Source organism: Chlamydotis macqueenii, chromosome 20, assembly GCF_036417535.1.
Source record: "Chlamydotis macqueenii isolate bChlMac1 chromosome 20, bChlMac1.mat, whole genome shotgun sequence".
In the NCBI taxonomy this organism is placed as follows: Eukaryota; Metazoa; Chordata; class Aves; order Otidiformes; family Otididae; genus Chlamydotis; species Chlamydotis macqueenii.
Window position 1 is genome coordinate 1,031,535 of NC_141575.1, and position 18,355 is coordinate 1,049,889.

Here is an 18,355-nt window from a genome sequence, read left to right on the forward strand (position 1 = left end):
GAATCTTCCAGAATTACAGTATCGGTCAGGCTGACTAGCGAGAAGCATCCTCGCGCTGCTGGCACTGCGTTAGTTTTCATCTGGGGGCCTGCAGGAGCTAAAAAAATTGCACATTTCAAAACAGTTACCTCAAATCCTTAAAATCAGCACGTTTAATGAGTTTAATTAATACCATTTGTACATTGCTGAAGTGCGTGTAAAGATTTATCAAACTCTCTGGCAATACTGTTGATTTTTTCTGACCGCTTTAGATCCAATCATTCTCCTGCTTTTAGACATTTACATCTGCTTTTAAGTTTTTATGGTTGCCTGTTGGCAGGCAGCAAAGTGGAGCTGTCGATGCTGCTGCAGAATAATGCAAGGTTTGTTATGAATTAAATATTAGAAACCTTAACGCAGCGGCCAATAAGAATTATTTGCCTTATTAAAGCAGCAGAAGACGCTGATTAAATTTTCATTGCATTGCAGTCTTTTTCCCATTTCTGCTTTCAATTCATCATTCTAATGTATGAAAGCCTTGCCGAATAATGGCATGGGGACTTAATTTCTGGAATGCAAATATGGCAAAGAAAATACCATAAATACCCTCCCAGAAAACATTAAACAGTCAGTTCTAATTAAGTGAATACTAACTAAGTAAATATTCTCTTAAAGGAAAAAAAAAAATAACTCAAGATGTCAAGAATTCCAAGAAGGGCAGCGCTAGAAATACAGGCACACAAAAATTATATGGAGCTTTGATTATCTGAATTTCACAGGAAGGAACTAAGTATGTTTAAACAATCGAGTTTTCAGATACTCAAAGAAATTTTCACATTTATTAGTAAATATCAGAAAACACAGTCCTGTTTTGATTCACTGGAACTGTGCTCCCGAGGTACTGTAAGTAAATACACTGCAGCACATGACAGCTCTAGCAAGATTGCTTTAAGTCAGGTGATCCAGATGTGCTAGCTTTATAAAGCAAAATATTTTAATACTACTCAGTTTACTGGCATGGCAGCCTTTAAAAATAAAATTCCTTCACGGGAGAAAAAAAAAAAATCCTTCTCACAACAAAAAATAGTGAAAGGTATTTGGAAATGAAGCTGAGCTGGAACACCAGTGAGCAATTTCACATCTGCACTGTACACAAGTACAGGTATATTTAGGAAAAATGGTCAAACAAAATCTTGCCATCGTGTGTCCTATACTGAAGGTTGTTCACATTTCTGCCTTAATGTGCATCAGGAAGAAAATGAACTTCAAGTATCCATTTCCCCCAGAGAAAATCTCTTCCCTGAAACTCTGCAACTAATGAAATGGGGATCTATAAATAGCAGCATCATTACCATGAGAGCACTCGCTTCATACCCGGCTCTGCATCTGACCCTCTTTACACTAATAACTAGTAGACTTCAATGTAATTCCTCTATAGGATGATCAATATCGGGGCAGTTAAAATGTGATGTCCATTTAAAGCGTGGAGTGTATTTACTCACCAAGCCTGCTAAAACACAAACACACCAGGCTCGCCCGTACCGCCCGTCCCTGCTCACACTTACTACCAGTTTCTTATTGTCTGAAATGTGGAGTGCTGCTCTGTAACTTCTCTCTGATGGTACAGAGACACGCATTGTGACAAGACAAAAGCCGTAACACACCTGAAACGTTCCCTGCTGAAATCCCTCTCCGTGAACCTCATTAAAATGGCTACTCCGTTCCAAATATTACCTACTGAAGCATGACTGTAGCAAACTCCTCCTTAAACTGTTGCATACAGTACGTGAGCATTTAATCAGTAACTGTAAGGATCTGGAAATGTGCTTTACCTCTAGTCAAAAACCAGTGTTTTCCAGTTGCAATAGATTGCTTCAAAAAGTTACCAAATACTTAATTTCACTGTTGGTTGTAAATTAAACTATCCTAAAAGATAATGCGGGTCAGGAATCTAGGGGGAAAAGGGAACTATTTATTAGGTGCCTATGGAATATTCTGCTACTGCATATAATTTATTGATACCGAGATATTTATGCTGCCCTTCATTAAAGGTAAATATTCAGTTACATTTGCATCTCCCACATACAAAGAGCTCAATTGTTCTGCTAATTTCATATCTCTTAAAATAAATATGATAAAACGTTCCAGTGGGTGGATGAGTTTAAAGGCTTTTATTCTCTGTGACAAAATTATTGATGACAACATATCATAAATGGCACTTACTCCATATACACATGTCACAAGAAAATGTAAAATATTAGAACAGTTATGCATGCAGGAACATTTACTTTTTAAATGAAAATATAACATCCCAATTTTAAAAACCATGTGGTTAAATCAAGAGAACGCATATAGAGAAAAAAAGAGGACATCAAATTTCACACGTGCTTAAGCTGATTTTTTCTTTTTGCTTACTGGTGCTACATATGTACTAAAATCGGGTTGACTTTATTTAAGCCAAAAAATACATAGTCCGTCAGGAAACTGAAGACAAACGGTACCACCAAACAAAGCTTTCAGGCATGCTGGGTGACTTCTCTGTCTCCCAAAGGTACTTGCTCAGTGGTTTTTTTTTTCTGTTTGTTATCACCATTTAACTTATTAACTATTAAAAGAGACCAGGAATCTGCATTTTATATCAAGACCAGCAGCCAAAGAGAATAAAATGTATTTAGAACACACTGGGAGGGAAAATTGTGTTAGCGCGATTCAAACAGACTGTACCTCCGCTGGAATACATTATTGTCTGTTACAGGCGGTATCGGTGGGAAAACGGTTTGGACACGTTACCAGTATGAAGACTTTCATGTTACAATCTTTTTTTAATCATTCAGACATACCTCTGAGAGCCTAAAAAGGGATTATTGCAAATATCATGGGTTTTTGTATTTTAATACGATTAATATTATAAGACACACAAAGATATTTGAAAGCAAGGATTTAAGAGAAATAAGCTGAGTAAGTAAAGCTTGTAAAATGTAATCAACATCATGTTAAAATATCGGGCAGCAAAGGTTGCAATTTAAGAAAAGTGAGGCAGAATTCCCAGCAAATGTGTGGGGACAGGTACCGGCATTTTTACTAGGGCTAAAAAAATCCCTATTTGCTGATCCGTGCCAGCAGCTAAACTTTCAGGCATATTTGTAAATAAAATGCAAATTGCGACTTCAGGTCATCACTCGCCCTTTGACGTGGGCCCGAGCTGGAGGAACAGGCGGGAGCTGGGCGCTTCCCAGAGCCGGGATTTGGAGAGTTTCAGAGTTAAATAAAGCAGATTTGTAAATGGCAGGATCCTCTCAGCAACGACGCGGTTCTTGCTCTGAGGCAGCCGACGGAGCAGAGCTGCTCAGCGGCACTTGACAACAGCAGTGCTCCCACAATTGTAACCCTCAAATCCAATCAATCGTTGCTCTTTGCATTTCAAGCAGCTCCTGGCTGCCACTGCCTGAAGATAACTATTTTACCACCTCTGTCATGCCTAATTAACAAGTCAGATGTACAATTTAGAAATTTTGCAATTAACCTGCTAAAATATTGCTGGAGGATGCTAATTGTTATGCCAGTTGCCATAAAAGCTCATTTGCATAACTTATGTGTGAAAAACAATTATGAGCGGCGTTCACAGACGCGGTCCACAAACTGCTCCTAGCTACGGATGAGAGGGCCACAAAAACACTTAATTCATTGCCCACAAAATTATGTTCCCCCTTTTCTTAAACAGCATCTGTTTTGTGAAGCTATATTCATAGAAAATCCCCAAATCAACAATTAGGAGCATATGTAAATGTGCGATTACAGTTCTTTTTCTTCCATTGACAAGTTCTCCTTCCCGCGCGTGGAGAGGCGCGGGGTGGCGAGGCCAGCTCCCGCGCCCCGTCCGGCCCTCGCGCCCGCGCCGGGCGCTGCCAGGGAGCCGCCAGCCCGCCGCGCTCCGCCGCTATCTGGTCCTCGCAGCCGATCACTGGGGGCCACTTTAACAACAAAGAAGCTAAAGTCAATTGTTTCTTCGCTGAATGGGCTTCTGTTCTTCAGCATATATTTACCCAGGCGTTCAGGGCAGATTTTTACCATTAAATCCGAGTCTGTAGAACATGGCTGTTGTACAAATATTTACATTACTGCCGACCACAGCCTTATTGCGGCACTCGGAGAGAACAATATTCCCAGATCTGTCACCCCGTTTTGGAGGCCCGAGTCTTGCTCTCGGCTACAAAGCTGGGATGGCCGCTCTCTCTGTTTGCACGCGCAGAGCAATAAGCTAATTTCCTCGGACGTTAGAGGCCGATGCTTGGCATTTTCATCAGGCCCCACCATGCTATGATTTTAGGGCAGAAAAACAAACGCCCATTTTTTGCTTCGGGGAAAACCGACGTGGACTGTGTGCTACTTCAGGTTTCCTTTCAAGCAGGCCGTTTGCTCGGCCTGTGCTCACGGCCCATTACATATTACTGAACTGAAGGAGCACTCCAGTCTGGAGCCCCACAAAACGCAGTCGTATGGTTCAGCACCAATGACATCACGTCGTCACGCGGCAAAACAATCCTGCTCGTTCCCCTCCAAAATATTAGAGATTTAAAAGTTACATAACAATCACAGTGATTAAACAGCAGCTGTTATGATAATCAGTCAGTAAAAGAAAATTGATTTGTTTAGTGCTAGCAACTACAATATTATTAGACTCTCAGTATATTGAAAGGAAGAAATATTTCCTTTATTGAACACAAAATGCCATAAATTTAGGTAAACCAAAATTAGTTCATGTAATACACTGACATCCAAGAATTTATGTATATGGAGTCTATCATTTAATTTTCAGACATTCAATTTCTATACTTGGTCACAGTCAAAAGGTCAAGAACCAACAAGTCAATAAGTTCCCAAGCTCCATATCGATATCACGTCACGGCCCTAACAAGTGGAGAAGAAGTAAGAAATAATTCACAAAAAAAATCCTCAGCTGTGTATGGATGGCGAAACTTCCCTCAGCATCCCGCGCCAGCGCTGGGCGCCCAGGGAGCCACCAGCAGTGCCGGACTCTCGGCAGCCTCACGGCTCCAGTGCCAGTGGCACCAGCGGGACACAGCAGGGCTGCGGCACCCCACACCCAGGCACCCGCTCTGCCGTCCTCGGGCTCGCTGTCCCCTCTTCCCTCGTCACCCAGTGCAACAAAGGAAAGAAATACGAGGTAGAAAAACTGATAGTTCCCACTCCATTTGAATAACAAGCGAAATCCTAAAAATACCTTCACTGCATGTTATTACCAACTGTATCACCGGGTTTTATAGTGACAGGACTGTGCTATAATTCCTGAGAAAACCTCGGCATAAAGCTCCATAAACCCAACCACTCCTGTAATGTATCACCTTATCTAGTGCACAATCATTTCCACAACTTTTCATGTTAGTATAATTTGTTCAGAAATGGTAATAAATACATCCTTGAAGTCAAATAAGAATCATTGCACAATCTACTGTAACTTGCTCTTACTAGCGACAGTTCATCACGCTACCAGGATCTCACATGAAAGAAAATAGGCAAACATTTGGGTGTTCTGTAATTACAAACCTCACTAAAAGCACACTTCTTTCTTTAATCAACAACTGTGTGAAAGCAGGCTTTGAACACCCTTTCAAGTGTGCCATCCTGCCTCTGAGCAGCTACCAGCTAACGGAAAGCAGTGATCCCCATCCGCGGTGGGCAAGCGGCCTCTTCTGTACTAAGCAAACTAAATATCAGCTCAGAAAACCCTGATACCCTTTTGCTAGAGGTCTAACCATGAATTAAAAAAACCCCAAACATTCCTAATTAAAGCCAAGAAAAGCAGAAGTCTACGGAAAGCCTAATCTCTTCATCTCCAGGAGGCAAGACTCCACTTAGGCTCGCCGTGACTGGAATACAGTGGACACTGTGCACAGTGCTAACAGATTACTTCTTACGGAACAGTTTTAATTACACTAAATACTTGATTATTCCTTTTCAACACATAGCACCAATTTAACACAATCTCCACAAAAATTTCTGATGGAGAACATTCCCATTTCAAAGATAGGAAAAGTGAGCTCTTGCATTCAGCTCTGTGAGGCGAGGCCGAGCCCCAGGTTTGCTCCAGCCAAGGACACCGCATCTCTCCTCACGTGAGGGGGAGGAAGGTTCTTCCTTCTCAAGTCAACAGCAGCAGCAGGATTCAAACCCAGAAATGCCACTTTTCATCTCCAGCACCTTCTCCTCCCAAAACACCACCGTCGGAGGTCTGTCGGTACTGAGAAAATTAAGGTTGGCCCCAGAGCATTTTCATTATTTAGTTCTTTTGTTCACAACTGTGAGTCTCTAAATTAGCAGCTGGAGATCAGTCATGCTTTTCTGTGAGAAGAACTGATTTTGCAGCTTCAGGTGCTGTTTTGGTCTTCCCAGTATCAAATGGTTCACTATGACAACTGAAGTTTTCGGGTTATAAATTCCTGATTGGATTCTTTGGGCCAACCGGTTCAGGAGCTCTTGGGAACCGGGGACAAGGACCAGGGACATCATGCTTTTAATGCAAACTGCGCTACGGACTCTTTGTTGAGGAAGAGCGGGGAGGGTGGATGGAGAGGGCTCTCAGCTCCCGTGGGTGCCGAGGGCAGGGGACAGCAGGCAGGGACCCGCAGCGCACGTGCCAGTTGTCCTGCGCTGACGTGAAAACCCCTGTGGCTTCGGGGAAACCGCAGTGGTTTGTGTCTTATGTGGTTCATGTTAAAAATTTCCCAACAGTGATAGACTTCAGCTGGCAGGATCAGGGAGAGCATGTGCATAGAGCATGAACAGCCCCCGTACAGAGCTCTGGGGCATTTTTTTATCCTTTTTCCTTTCTTTCAAATAACTATTGGGGCTCATAACAAGCACTGTCACTCCAGCACTGCTCCCCTGATTGACTTTGCGACAACGATCTGTGGAGGAGATGGGCACGCAAACAGCAAACATTCTGCAGGCACTCAGGCAAAGAGGACTAGAGAGGCTTGGGTCGGTTTTGTTTTGGTTTTATTTTTTGATAATTTTTTGGTTCAATTTCCAGAATTACTTCTCTGATATTTTAAAAACAGTACTATAAAAAGAAAAGTAACCACAAAATTGTAGTAAAGCAACTCCAAGGCTGAATAAAAAGCGCACACACACACAAAAACAAAACGCCAGGAAAACTGGTACTAAATGAGAAACTCTCGCCTTTGAGTCATCCTGGAGCATCCTAATACTGCGGAGGTCTCAGCACAGTGATCTTACGTATCATATATGCTCTAATAAATAGGTTCAATGAGTTGAGTTAAGGGCAGCGCTTAACTATTAACTCCAAATTTCCTCACTCTTATGGCTATAAGTCAATCCCTTAATGTTACTTTAACACAGCTTCTGGCAGTTGAATAAAATCTATGGTCAATATTACATCCCTTCCTTCCTAAATGAAGGAAAATATCTGTGTGATTTACATAAGAAATGATGGGAAATGCTGTGAGTGAGCGGGGGTGATAAATGTCCAAGGCCCCATCGGCCAGGAATCCCAGTCGACCATCTGACTTCAGCTGGGCAGGCCCTCGTTATCCCAGTCCCAAAAACCAGCAGAACCGGCAAAAATACCTCCATGCAGATACAGTTCTCAGCACAGGAGCGATGAGCAGTCAGAGAGGTTAGAATACAAAGCTGTAAGATATATCTAAAATAATACCACAAAAATCAGATGACACAAAGAATTCTAATTCTCTCCTTTTGTTAAGATACAGTAACTGAGAATACAATGAAATTCTTCATGTTCAGTATCTCCCATTAGATCAATTAATATTCAGAGAAAGGCTTTAACATGAAGTTTAAATAATCATAGAAGGAGAAAAAGAACCACCAATGTTCTAGAAGCTTCTCTAGACCTTTCAATCAATTTTATTTATATGCAAAACCAAGAGAAACTCAGAAAAAACAAAGCTCCTCCTGATGCTAAAGCTCTCAATTTACTGACAGGCAAATGGCTTCATGCTGCCACTTAATCTCATTTCTTGCATAATGCCCTCTAATTAGCATATCAAAGTGAATTAATACTTCTAGGGCATTAGCAATGGGAAAATCTGCTCCAGGCTTCACAATAGCAGTTAAGCAAGAGCCAAGAAATCCTCAAAAACACCACAAACCACTTTGCATTGCAAAACTGTTCAATTTATTTATCCTCTCTCTCTAAACACTTTTACCGCACACTGTTTTACTACTGTTCACCAAACAAAATGATAATTGCCAAAGTTACCAGCATCTGTAATGCCTGTTTAGAATCTTAATTTAGATTGTATACTTGAAGATCTCTAGATGCTCTCATTGACCCGATCATATACAACAGGATATACTGGAAAACCGCTGTTCTTCTAAAAAAAGCAATCAGGATAGTATTATTAAATTCCACTTTCCACTTACAATAAATAATTAAAAATTAAATAATATACAAAAAAGCTACCTGCTGGACAATGAGAAATGAAAGATTAGCTTTAAATGTTGATGTGTGACTTAAGCATAGCAAAAGGTTTTGACCTGTAAACACACGGTACAAACCCACCCCCCTTTCCAAGTGATTGATTTGTAGGACGCGTGATATTCAGTGATTCATATATTGTTACAAGTTCGTGTGACGGCGCAGCGTGCATTGAATTGATCATTAACAAAAGAATTTAAAGTAAAATACCTAAAATAGAATAAAATTAAAGTGCATAATGACTTTTACTATATGCTTTTATGCAAAACATGCTATTTTTATCCAATTCCTGAAGCAGTAAATGCGTTACAGCAGACAGGAGACCGTTTCTTCTTTTAAAAATATTTTCAGAATCTACTTTCAATCACAGGCCACTTTGCAAAATATAAACTGTAATTTATAAATAAGGACTAAAAAACCCTGAGACCTCATGATCTTAGTGTTCCCCATCAATCTTTAAAAACAGGAAAATAACATTAAAGAAAAAAACCAACAAACAAACCCAACACTGGTACACCCACCCTAAGCCCAAGGAGGGGGCTGGAGCGCTCGGGGAAGGCTAATAACAAAGAGTCGAAGAAAACACCAGGGTCAACGGGGTGTTCTACATTTCTGTTTGCAACATGAAGGGGGAAAAAAAGTATGGGAATAGCAAAATAAATTATGATGGATATTTATCTAGCACTCTGAGCCTTCCTACAGAATGTGCATCATTGAAAAATACGGAGAGTTCAAGTCCCAGGCTTCATTTCCCTTCATATTTAATTCCCTGTTTACTTCCACTGTAAAGACAGCATTATGGAGGAGCTCTAATGTCCAGCTGAGAAGCACAATTCATCTGTTTGGCTGATGAACTACTCCAACTTTATAAAAGCATGAACTATAAGAGCTGACAGAAACTTTAATAATTTATATTAAATATTGATGTGAATTATTTACTCCATTCATACTTAAAGACATGAAATGCCTACCAGAGAAAAGCAAATGTGACAAAAGGTCAACATGATGGTGAAAAAAGGCAGGCTGTGTCAGGCATGTGTTATCTGAACCATGCTGATCACCTTGATAAGCGAATAGCATTAAACATGACTGCTGAGAAAACAAACAAAGCATTCTTCTCAGGGTGTCAATTCATGGAGTACAAACAGCTACATCTAATTCCACCACCGACACCGGGACGGGAAACTCCGCTCAGGCTCCGCTGACTCGGACTCGCTAGCGCACGGATTCAGTACGCACTCCCGCTATTCATAAAAATATTCATCAAACCATCGTGTGCGTGATGCGCAAGGAATTGAAAAACGCTCTAAAACCAGACGACAGATACAACCCGGGCTCTGCGCTCCACTATACAATTATTAATACAGCCTTCGTACGTATTTAAGTATTGCGTTACATTTGTAACAATTTAGTATGTCTAATTCTGCTTATATTTGTCTACGGTAGACTGCAAATATCATTATATTAATGTTTCACACAAATCAATATTTAAATTGAAAAAAGACAGCGTAATATCCATATCATACAACTTTTTCATTGAAAGCTGTAGGAACAGAGCTTGATAAATGTGTTAAATCTTGTAAAAAAAAAAAAAAAAGCCTCTTTTGCATTCACTACATGCTATTTTAATAATTTATCTCTGAATGCAAAAATTCCTTAACTTACAACAAGCATCCTAAAATACACCACATGGTAACTCACATAATTTAGTATTTTCAGATAAGCAACCAAATGTGTCAAATTCAAAAATAAAATCAAGGACTTGAAAAACAGCTATAAAATAAATCCTTGCTCCCACTTAAATGAGTATTGACAAGTAGGTCCAAATTTACCCTTTACGGAGTGGGGGCGTGGGGGGGAAATCTGTACACCCAGATCCTGGTAATCAACAGGAAGACTGTTATTTAAATATAGCAAGCAGCACGAACAATGGTAACGTCCAAAGGTACTGTGCAGTCACAGGTTCTGTAAGACAAAGTAACACGAATCTCTCTAATGAAAATAATCGCCACAGCCGCCTGCTTTCTTAACCACAGAAGTACCGTGTCAGAAATACATCAAAGAGAGAGTTTTGATAATGACTGTGTTTGAAACAGATGACCAAATAACAAACAAGATACTTTATTCAATTCATTTTTTCCTAGAAGGACGTCTGTGAAGGAAAGCAATGTCATTGCCATAAGGACAGGGTAAGTGACCTAACATTCTACTGCACGTCACACATTTGCTGACAATTAAAAAAAAAAATAAATTAAAGTATAACCAATTGTTCAGTAAAAAATCTCAGACACTGAAGCATGAGCGAGGAAACAAAAGCTAAACAATTTAAACTGAAGAAAAGATGTACGCACGTAAATACACAATGCTGCTTCCTTATGTAGTCAGGGTAAATAACAAACACGTATTTAGCAGCTTGAAAAAACCATCAGGACTGCACATAAATATTTTAAATAGCTAAACTGAACAGCGGTGTCACCACAGCTGGTATTTAGAAAACAGCTAACATACATACCTACACACACACAAATACACCCGTACGCTATCAGCGCCATTTCATTGTTCCATTTGCACCTTTCAGTGTTCAGGCAGGATTGCGAGGATCGCGTTTTATATTTTACTGCAAGTTGCTGGCACTAAACAACAGTTCACAAACGCTGAAAAGTTGAAATTTGTGTAAAGCAAGGGAAGAGTTCTGGGATTCGATTTTTACACGGCCATAGTGAAGACAGGGGTTAACACTTTAAATTCTGCCAGCAGACAAGGCAAAAGCAAGTCCTTCTCCAAGGAGTTACCTAACAGGCGGGTCACGGATTTTGCAGCATATTGACGAGGGGCGTTCCTATAAGAGTTGGGCCGTTTTCATCAATAAGGAGCTTTGCAGCATGTAAGGGCACGCTACAGCCCTTTAATCGTGGGAATGGCATCGCACGGCTATTTACAGTTGCAGCAATAAAACCAGAGGTTTTAGCTTACATGGGGAACAGCAAGAAATTAACCTCACGGTTAACGTCACTGTTTGTCTGGCTTTCACTTTTTTTTTTTTTCATTCTTTCAAACAAAACTCTGCATGAGGGGAGAACATTCCTAATGAACATTTTCCTCCTCTCTCTTTAGACATAAAAAATAGTTCAACCAGCCCAACCAGCCAAGCAGGCCTTTCTCTTCCCCTGCGGACACCTCCTGCAGTCGAGAAGTTCATTAAGTTTTATGATCTTCCCAAGTCAGTCCTGCTTATAAGCCTCACAAAGGCCACAAATCTGGCAAACCATCATGTATGCCATTAGGCTTTACTAGTAAATGAATGCTGTTTAGGGTTTGTGGTGACAGTAAATTAGGGTTTGGTTGGCAGCTATCATTGTTTCTGCTGGACTCACTGAAATAAATAAATAAATGTATCCGTGTACACATACACACACATGCATTCAGACATTTTTATAAACGTGTTCCTACCTATACAAATGATTTTTAAAGACAAAAAAAACCAAATAATCTATCAACACAATCCAGGACCTAACAATATGTCATTCCATTGGGAAATAATTGCAATTCCCTAACCATTTTAAGACTCTAAGAATTAATATATTTTCATTTCTGTCTCCATAAGAATAACCAGTACCTCAGGTACAGCAACGTCCTCATGGAAGCTTAATCAAACTACAAATCTGAAGGATTTTTAGCCAGTAAAAAAAAAGCTATTAAAAAAAAACAAAGGCGCAAATCAGGTTTTGATTCCTCCTGGCAGGCGCGTAAGGAGACAGACTGTTACACAGGTATGCAACAGATGTGAGCGCGCATTCAGAATGCAACTTTAACACTTCCAAGCGACACCGGGAGAACGGGTGAAACACAACAAAATAGAGTCAATAGACTCTCACTTGCTTATCTCCCTGTTTTATTGGAGGGGTTCAACAGAACTTTGGGTGTCATTTTTCTTTGAACTAATTAAAAAAATAAGTGACAGTTTCTTTATGAAAACCATGCTACCTTGTGGTTGCCGCTAAGAATGCACATATCTATTAATATCTGTAAAGCTCTTAAACGTATTATGCAGCAGTTTTAAAAATGTTAAAATGTCAAAAAAGAAATGTCAGGCTAAATTCAGTAAGCTCAGTTATTTGCTTTGTACGTGGTAAATACCTCGCACAAAAAAAAAAAGTCTTCAGCTCCTAACCCTAAGTGAGACAGAGAGAGAGGCTTTTAAAAATGTGATGCATGCATTAACCCTTGCGGGAAAGTGACAGAGTTGCTCTGCCTAAACTGAGGATTCTTCTACGTGTTCTCTCATGACCAGCCTCACGAAGTCCCCACTGACTGTACTGAAAACTACTAAAATATAAAAAAATACATAATTCAATATAAAAATGACTTAAATATTGCATTACTTATTTCAGAACAGACATGATTGCAATTTCACTTTATGTATAGGCTACAGTCTCCCTCCTCACCTCTCCTCCTCAGAGAAAAAGGTAGCGATAAAGCTATCACGGCAATTCCCACTGCCAACACCACGGTAAACTTTGGTTCTGATTAAACAGAATTAAACACCGGCGCATGACCCAGTTGCAGGCAGATTGAAGTACTCGGACCACAAGACAATGCAGAGTACCAGGGGAGGAGGGGGGGACCTCTGCTTTAATTGCATCTCCGACTGTTCACCCTCCCAGTTCAGAATTGTTTGAGCCGTTTCCTACAAAAACAGCTTACAGAAAATATGCCAGAATTTATTTTCACATTTTCTTTGCTTTAGCACACTAACTAAAGCCTACACGGACATTTAATCTCAACTGGGAGACCCTGAGCGAAGGTCCCACTCCGGGAACGGTTTTTGGTGGGGGTGTGGATTCATCTCCATCAATCATCCCATGCATTAATACTGTCCCTCCTGTGCTGCTGGGGCTGGCAGGGTCTTGCCTTTGGGCAGGTGGACGCTTTCACTCTTTGTTGGTTCTCAGTTATTTCAAAACAGAGATAACTTGCAAACTTGGCTCGACTACTTGCAGCACAAAGGCAGGATCCCAACTTACAAGTTATCACCGAAACACCCCAGACCACGAAGTCTCTTGTCAGGTTCCCTCTCGCCTCCGAGACGGCGGTGGCCTCACCAAACACCCTCTGCCAGTAATCCCCGCTGCTGAAAGGACTCGGGTTTTTCTTCGCAGCTCACCTCTGACATGTGGTTGACTATACTTTCCTTTCAAAACAGTGAGGCTAAGCCCTCTGCAAATAAAGTGATTGCAAGACCTACGCCTGCCTCCTTAATTGAAATCTGCCTGCTGCAAAATGTCTGAGCGTGGAGGGCAGGTTGCTTGGTTGGCTCCGGAGCAGGACACACAAAAAGTTTAGGGAAAGGCAGAAAGCAAACCCAAACCAAAGAAGGACGGAAAGGGGCTACGAGCTGATCGAGGCAAAACGTAGGTAGGTGGGGAGGGAGGGCAGAAGGGGGATCATTCCCCTTATCCCGGGTAATATAATGCAATATAAAGCAGAATCAATCTTAATATTCACAGCACCGTCAATACCCTAGTGCTTAGCTGTCAGCAGAAACTGAAGTGGATCCCCGGCAGCAAAAAAAACCCCTTGGACATAAAGCACCATCATTTACTGAGAACTGTGCACTTTTAGGCTTCTCAGCTGAGATTTGCAATGATTTCACATTCATTGTTTTCATCTACAGTGTTTATTTTTTCAGTGTGCAATTAAGGGGAATGTGATTGAATAGTAAATATAGCTTAAAAGACAGCTAATGTATGTATTGCTTTTTGAAAGCAGATCATAATAAATGTTCTTATAATACAAAGCAGAATACTTTGCAAATTTTCTTTAAAAAAAATTATCTGTAAATTCAGTTATGTGAAAAAAATAGCAAAAAAATCCCCTAAAACGCCTCTTTAAAAAGCACAGAGTTTATTAGCGTTGCATTAATGCAGAAAAGAAATATTTTTTGTACTTTTGTGATGAAAATTTTTGGTATTTAAAACATCACCGCCCAAGAGCAACCGAAGCCTCGCTGCGCTCTGCACAAACGCGGGGTCAAAGCATCCATCACCGGCCGCGGCCCGGGGCTGTGCGGGAGGCTCCTTCTCCCGCTCTGCTCACAGGGGCTCAGCTCTGCTCTCCCCAAACCCGGGCAGCGCGCACCCTCACAAAGTTTACCGTCCCCGCTGCCTGCTACGCAACCCGGGGGGGGGGAAGGGGAAAAAAAAAAAAAAGTGAGGCAACACGGATGTGACAAGTATTTTGCCAAGTGCGCTGACGGGAAAAAAAAAAAGGCCGCCCGGGCGCTAGCGGGGCACCTCCGGAGCTGCGAGCGGAGCGGCGGGAGATTCTCCACCGCGCCATTTCACAGCCGGCCAGCCTGACCGCGCCGCCGCCGGGACGGGCCGCCGGGCTCCTCTCAGTTCGGCGGGGCGGGACCCCAGCGGGCAGCGCGGCCGGCGGTACCGGCCATCCCGTTTCGGCGACGTGGAGGAGCGACAGAGAGCCGGCAGCGTTCCCGCCGGCGGGCAGCGGCGGGTGGAAGGAAGGAGGGCGCAAGATGGCTGCGGCGGCGGCGGCGCGGGCGGCCCTTACCTGTTTTCTCCTTGATCTCGCAGAGGACGCTGAACAAGGCGGGTTTCATCCTGTGGCAGTTCAGTGCGTGTTTCCTGAAAAAGAGAGCAGAGAACAAGCGGTTATAACGCCGCGTTTCAACAACATGGCGCCTTCCCCGAGAACAAGGATCCCCGGGTCGTCGTCCCCCTCCCCTCGTTCCCTGCCCGCCAGCCCCGCGGCCCGGCGCCGGGAGCCACCGACCGGTGGCTCCCGGCGCCGGGCCGCGGGGCTGGCGGGCGGAGAGTGGAGAAGGGGGGGACCCGCGGGGCCAGGTCTCTCTTTCCCTCATCCCCTCTGACTTTTATACCGAATTATCTTTGTGCAAATGCCGCCCGACCGAGGGGTATAAATCACCCCCCCCCTCCCCTTGTCCCCGGTACCATCCGTCCTGCGATATTATAACTGATTTATTAAGGAGATTGTGGAGGGGGGGACACGACTTCCAGAGTTAACATTCTTTGTTTTTGTATTTACTGTGATTTAAAACAGCCCGGGTTTGTTTTGGTTTGGTTTGGTTTGGTTTGTTGGTTTTGTTTGGTTTTTTTTTTTTTATTCTCCCCCCCCCCCTGCAGCAATATCTTGTCAGGTTTGTAATTCATCTGCCGCCGCTTCGGGAGCAGGGAGACAAGGAAAAGAAAGAAAAGGGAAGAAAGTTGCACTCCTAGGGAGAGCGCAGAGCCGCCCGACGGACGGACAGACCGGCTCTGAGGCCGGCGTCCACCGGACACTGTCCAGCGGGAACCGGGCAGGGACCAGCCACAGCCTCCCGCGCACCGGAGGGACGGCATAAGCATCACATACTTTTTTTAGGTTTTTTTTTTTAAATCATTAAATAGCAACTTTGGCTTTGCCTCGGCTGCTTGAAATTTCTCCTACGGCACCAAGAAGTTGCTCTCTAATTGTGAGACTCCGGGTCTCCGCAGAGGAGCAGGAAGGAGAGAAACAAAAACCACACACACACCAAAAGAAAAAAAAAAAAAAGACAAAAAAAAAAAAGACAAGGTTTAATTAGACGAAACCAACTTTGCTTGTGCCTCATCCAGGCTTTGGTCAGTGATGGTCATGATCTGATGGAGGATGTCGCCGATGTCCTGCTTCCTGCCGTCGCCGTCTGCCCCTTCGTGTCCGTGGGGAGGAGGCAGGGCCATGCCCCCCTGCACCGAGTGTCCGGCCAGGTTGACGCCGGCCAGAGTCTGCAGCATCCTGGACTGGTCGTCCATCCCTCCTGCCGCGGCCCGGGCGGAGCGCCGGGCGTCGGGGAGAGAGAAGGCGCCCACCAGCCTCTGGCTCCGGAGGTCAGTCTCAGTTCCTGACTCCTTATTTCGCTCTTGCACACACACACCAAAAAAAAAAAAAACAAAAAAAAGGGAAAAAAAAAGCCAAACAAAACAACAACAAAAAAAAATCAGTATTTGTGTTTTGACCGGATCTCTGCTGTTTATTCCACTCTCTTCTTCCCAGTGCAGTAAATCACTCTCTTCTTTAGTTACAGTCTTCTTTCATCATCATCATATTGGTGGCTTGGATAAATGAGTTGATAAGGTTTCTTTGCAGTTTTCCTGGTACAACCTTCCTCCAAAGCTTTTTTTTTTTCCTTTTTTAATTTTTATTGTTGCTTTTTATGTCTTTCCCACTTGTCCAAAAATCTTCTTTGCAAAAAGGCAAAATTAAAAAAAAAATAGAAAATCAAAAAACTCGCTTTCAAATCCTTAAGAAGTTAGGAGGGTGGCAAACAGCAAAAACCACAACAAACCAGGCGAACACCCCCACCCCCAAATTGCAACATAAAAAAGCCAAGAAAACACAATCACAGAGGGGAAAAAAAAAATTAATCGCCCTCCCCCCCTAAAAATAACAAATGATCCCAAGTCTGTGCAACGGGGGTAAACCGGCAGCAATCAAAAGTTTGAACTTGTGCAAAGAAAAGAGCGGAAATAACGGGGAAAGAACTGTAAAAAAAAATTAATTACACACTCTCTGCAAAGCAATGTGCAAAAATATCAGCCCGCTGGAATTTATGAGCCCCGCCGCCCGGTGCCCGTGTGTGTTTTATGTTGTTTGATGGCCGCTCCGGTGAGGGATTGACAGCCTGCCAACGCCACTCACTCACCGCAGACGTGTCACCCTGTGAAGGAGGCGAGCGGCCGCGCGCGAGAGGGACGCGGAGCCCGCCGCGCCCCGCCCCTCCGCCCCGCCCCGCCCCTCCCGCGGGACGCCGCACCGCCCCGCCCCGCCCCGGCCCTCCCCGCCGGGCGGGGCCGCCGCCGCCGCCGCCGCCGCCCCCCCGCCCGGGGCCGCCCGCCTCACGGGTCCGGCTCCGCGGGGTCGCCCTCCCGCCGGGCCGAGCGGCGGCGGCGTTCCCCGGGGGGCGGGGGGCGTGGTCTCGGCACAGAGCGGCGGGCGCTGCGGCCAATCGCAGCGCGCGAGGGCAGGCGGCGGTGGCGGTGCTGACCACTCAGTGTGCGAGAGGAGGTGCCGCGCCCGCCTGCTCCCGCGCAGGCCCCGCCCCCCGGCTGAGAAACTTCTGATTGGGCTGTTCGAACAGTCACGTGGCCAGGGCGACCGCTGCTGCGGTCCCACCCTCCCGTTGCTATGGTAACGCACGGCACGGGCTTCGCGCTTCCTCTCGGAGCCACCGCCGCTCGGCCGGGCCGGGAGGGCGGGCCCCGGCCTGGGAGCCGCCCCCGGGTCCGGCCCGCCGCGCCAGCGAGCCCGGGTGCGTCGGCCGTGCGGTGGAGAGGGGGCGCGGCACTGGAGAGGCCGGGGCCCGGGCCCAGGTGGCCGTGCCCCGAGCGCGTTCCCAGCAGGGAGGCCCCGCCACCAGGGAAGGGCCCTCGGAGCGGATTTCTGGCTCAGACGCTGTGCTTTATAGGGGGCCGCTTCGGGAGCCAGGTTTTAGTTTAAAATCTATGTTTTTGTGTATATACATAGACTACCAAAAGTGTAAAGAGCAAAAAGTATATCTCAAGAATAATTAAGACTTCATTCTATAAAGGGGTTATCTTTAGATCACTGCCACCCCCCCAAATTGTTCTTACGTAGAACACCTGCCCCACGCCAATGTATAGGGGAAGTTACTTTACTTCTGATCAATGTTGTTCACATTTTGAGTAGTGTGTAACAAAACTTTTGCTACAGAGACCTCTCAAGGAAGGGAAAGCCACCTGTAGCATGGTGATAAACAGCCACAGTAGCAACTGAAATGGTATTTAATGCATTGTACGTACTTTATCTGTGATGGACAGTTTCAGCTGAAGGAAGTCACGTCCAGACAAAAATCTCAGCCCCGTCCCTGACATTTCATGG

At 44.1% G+C, this 18,355-nt stretch overlaps 1 protein-coding gene across 6 annotated transcripts in view; it reads right to left on the bottom strand.

Moving 5' to 3' along the window:
- Positions 1-17,234, bottom strand: part of PBX3 (PBX homeobox 3) — a 111,298-nt gene extending 94,064 nt beyond the window's left edge. For 2 of the 6 annotated variants that reach the window (XM_086763797.1, XM_086763792.1), the window contains exons 1-2: positions 16,073-17,217; positions 15,029-15,102 (exon numbers count right to left, since the gene is read on the bottom strand). In XM_086763797.1, the coding sequence (XP_086619923.1) occupies positions 15,029-15,102; positions 16,073-16,269 (271 nt within the window). In that variant the 5' untranslated portion in view covers positions 16,270-17,217. The other 4 variants (XM_086763794.1, XM_086763796.1, XM_086763793.1 and 1 more) reach the window with 4 other exon arrangements.
- Positions 17,235-18,355: the final 1,121 nt, after the last annotated feature.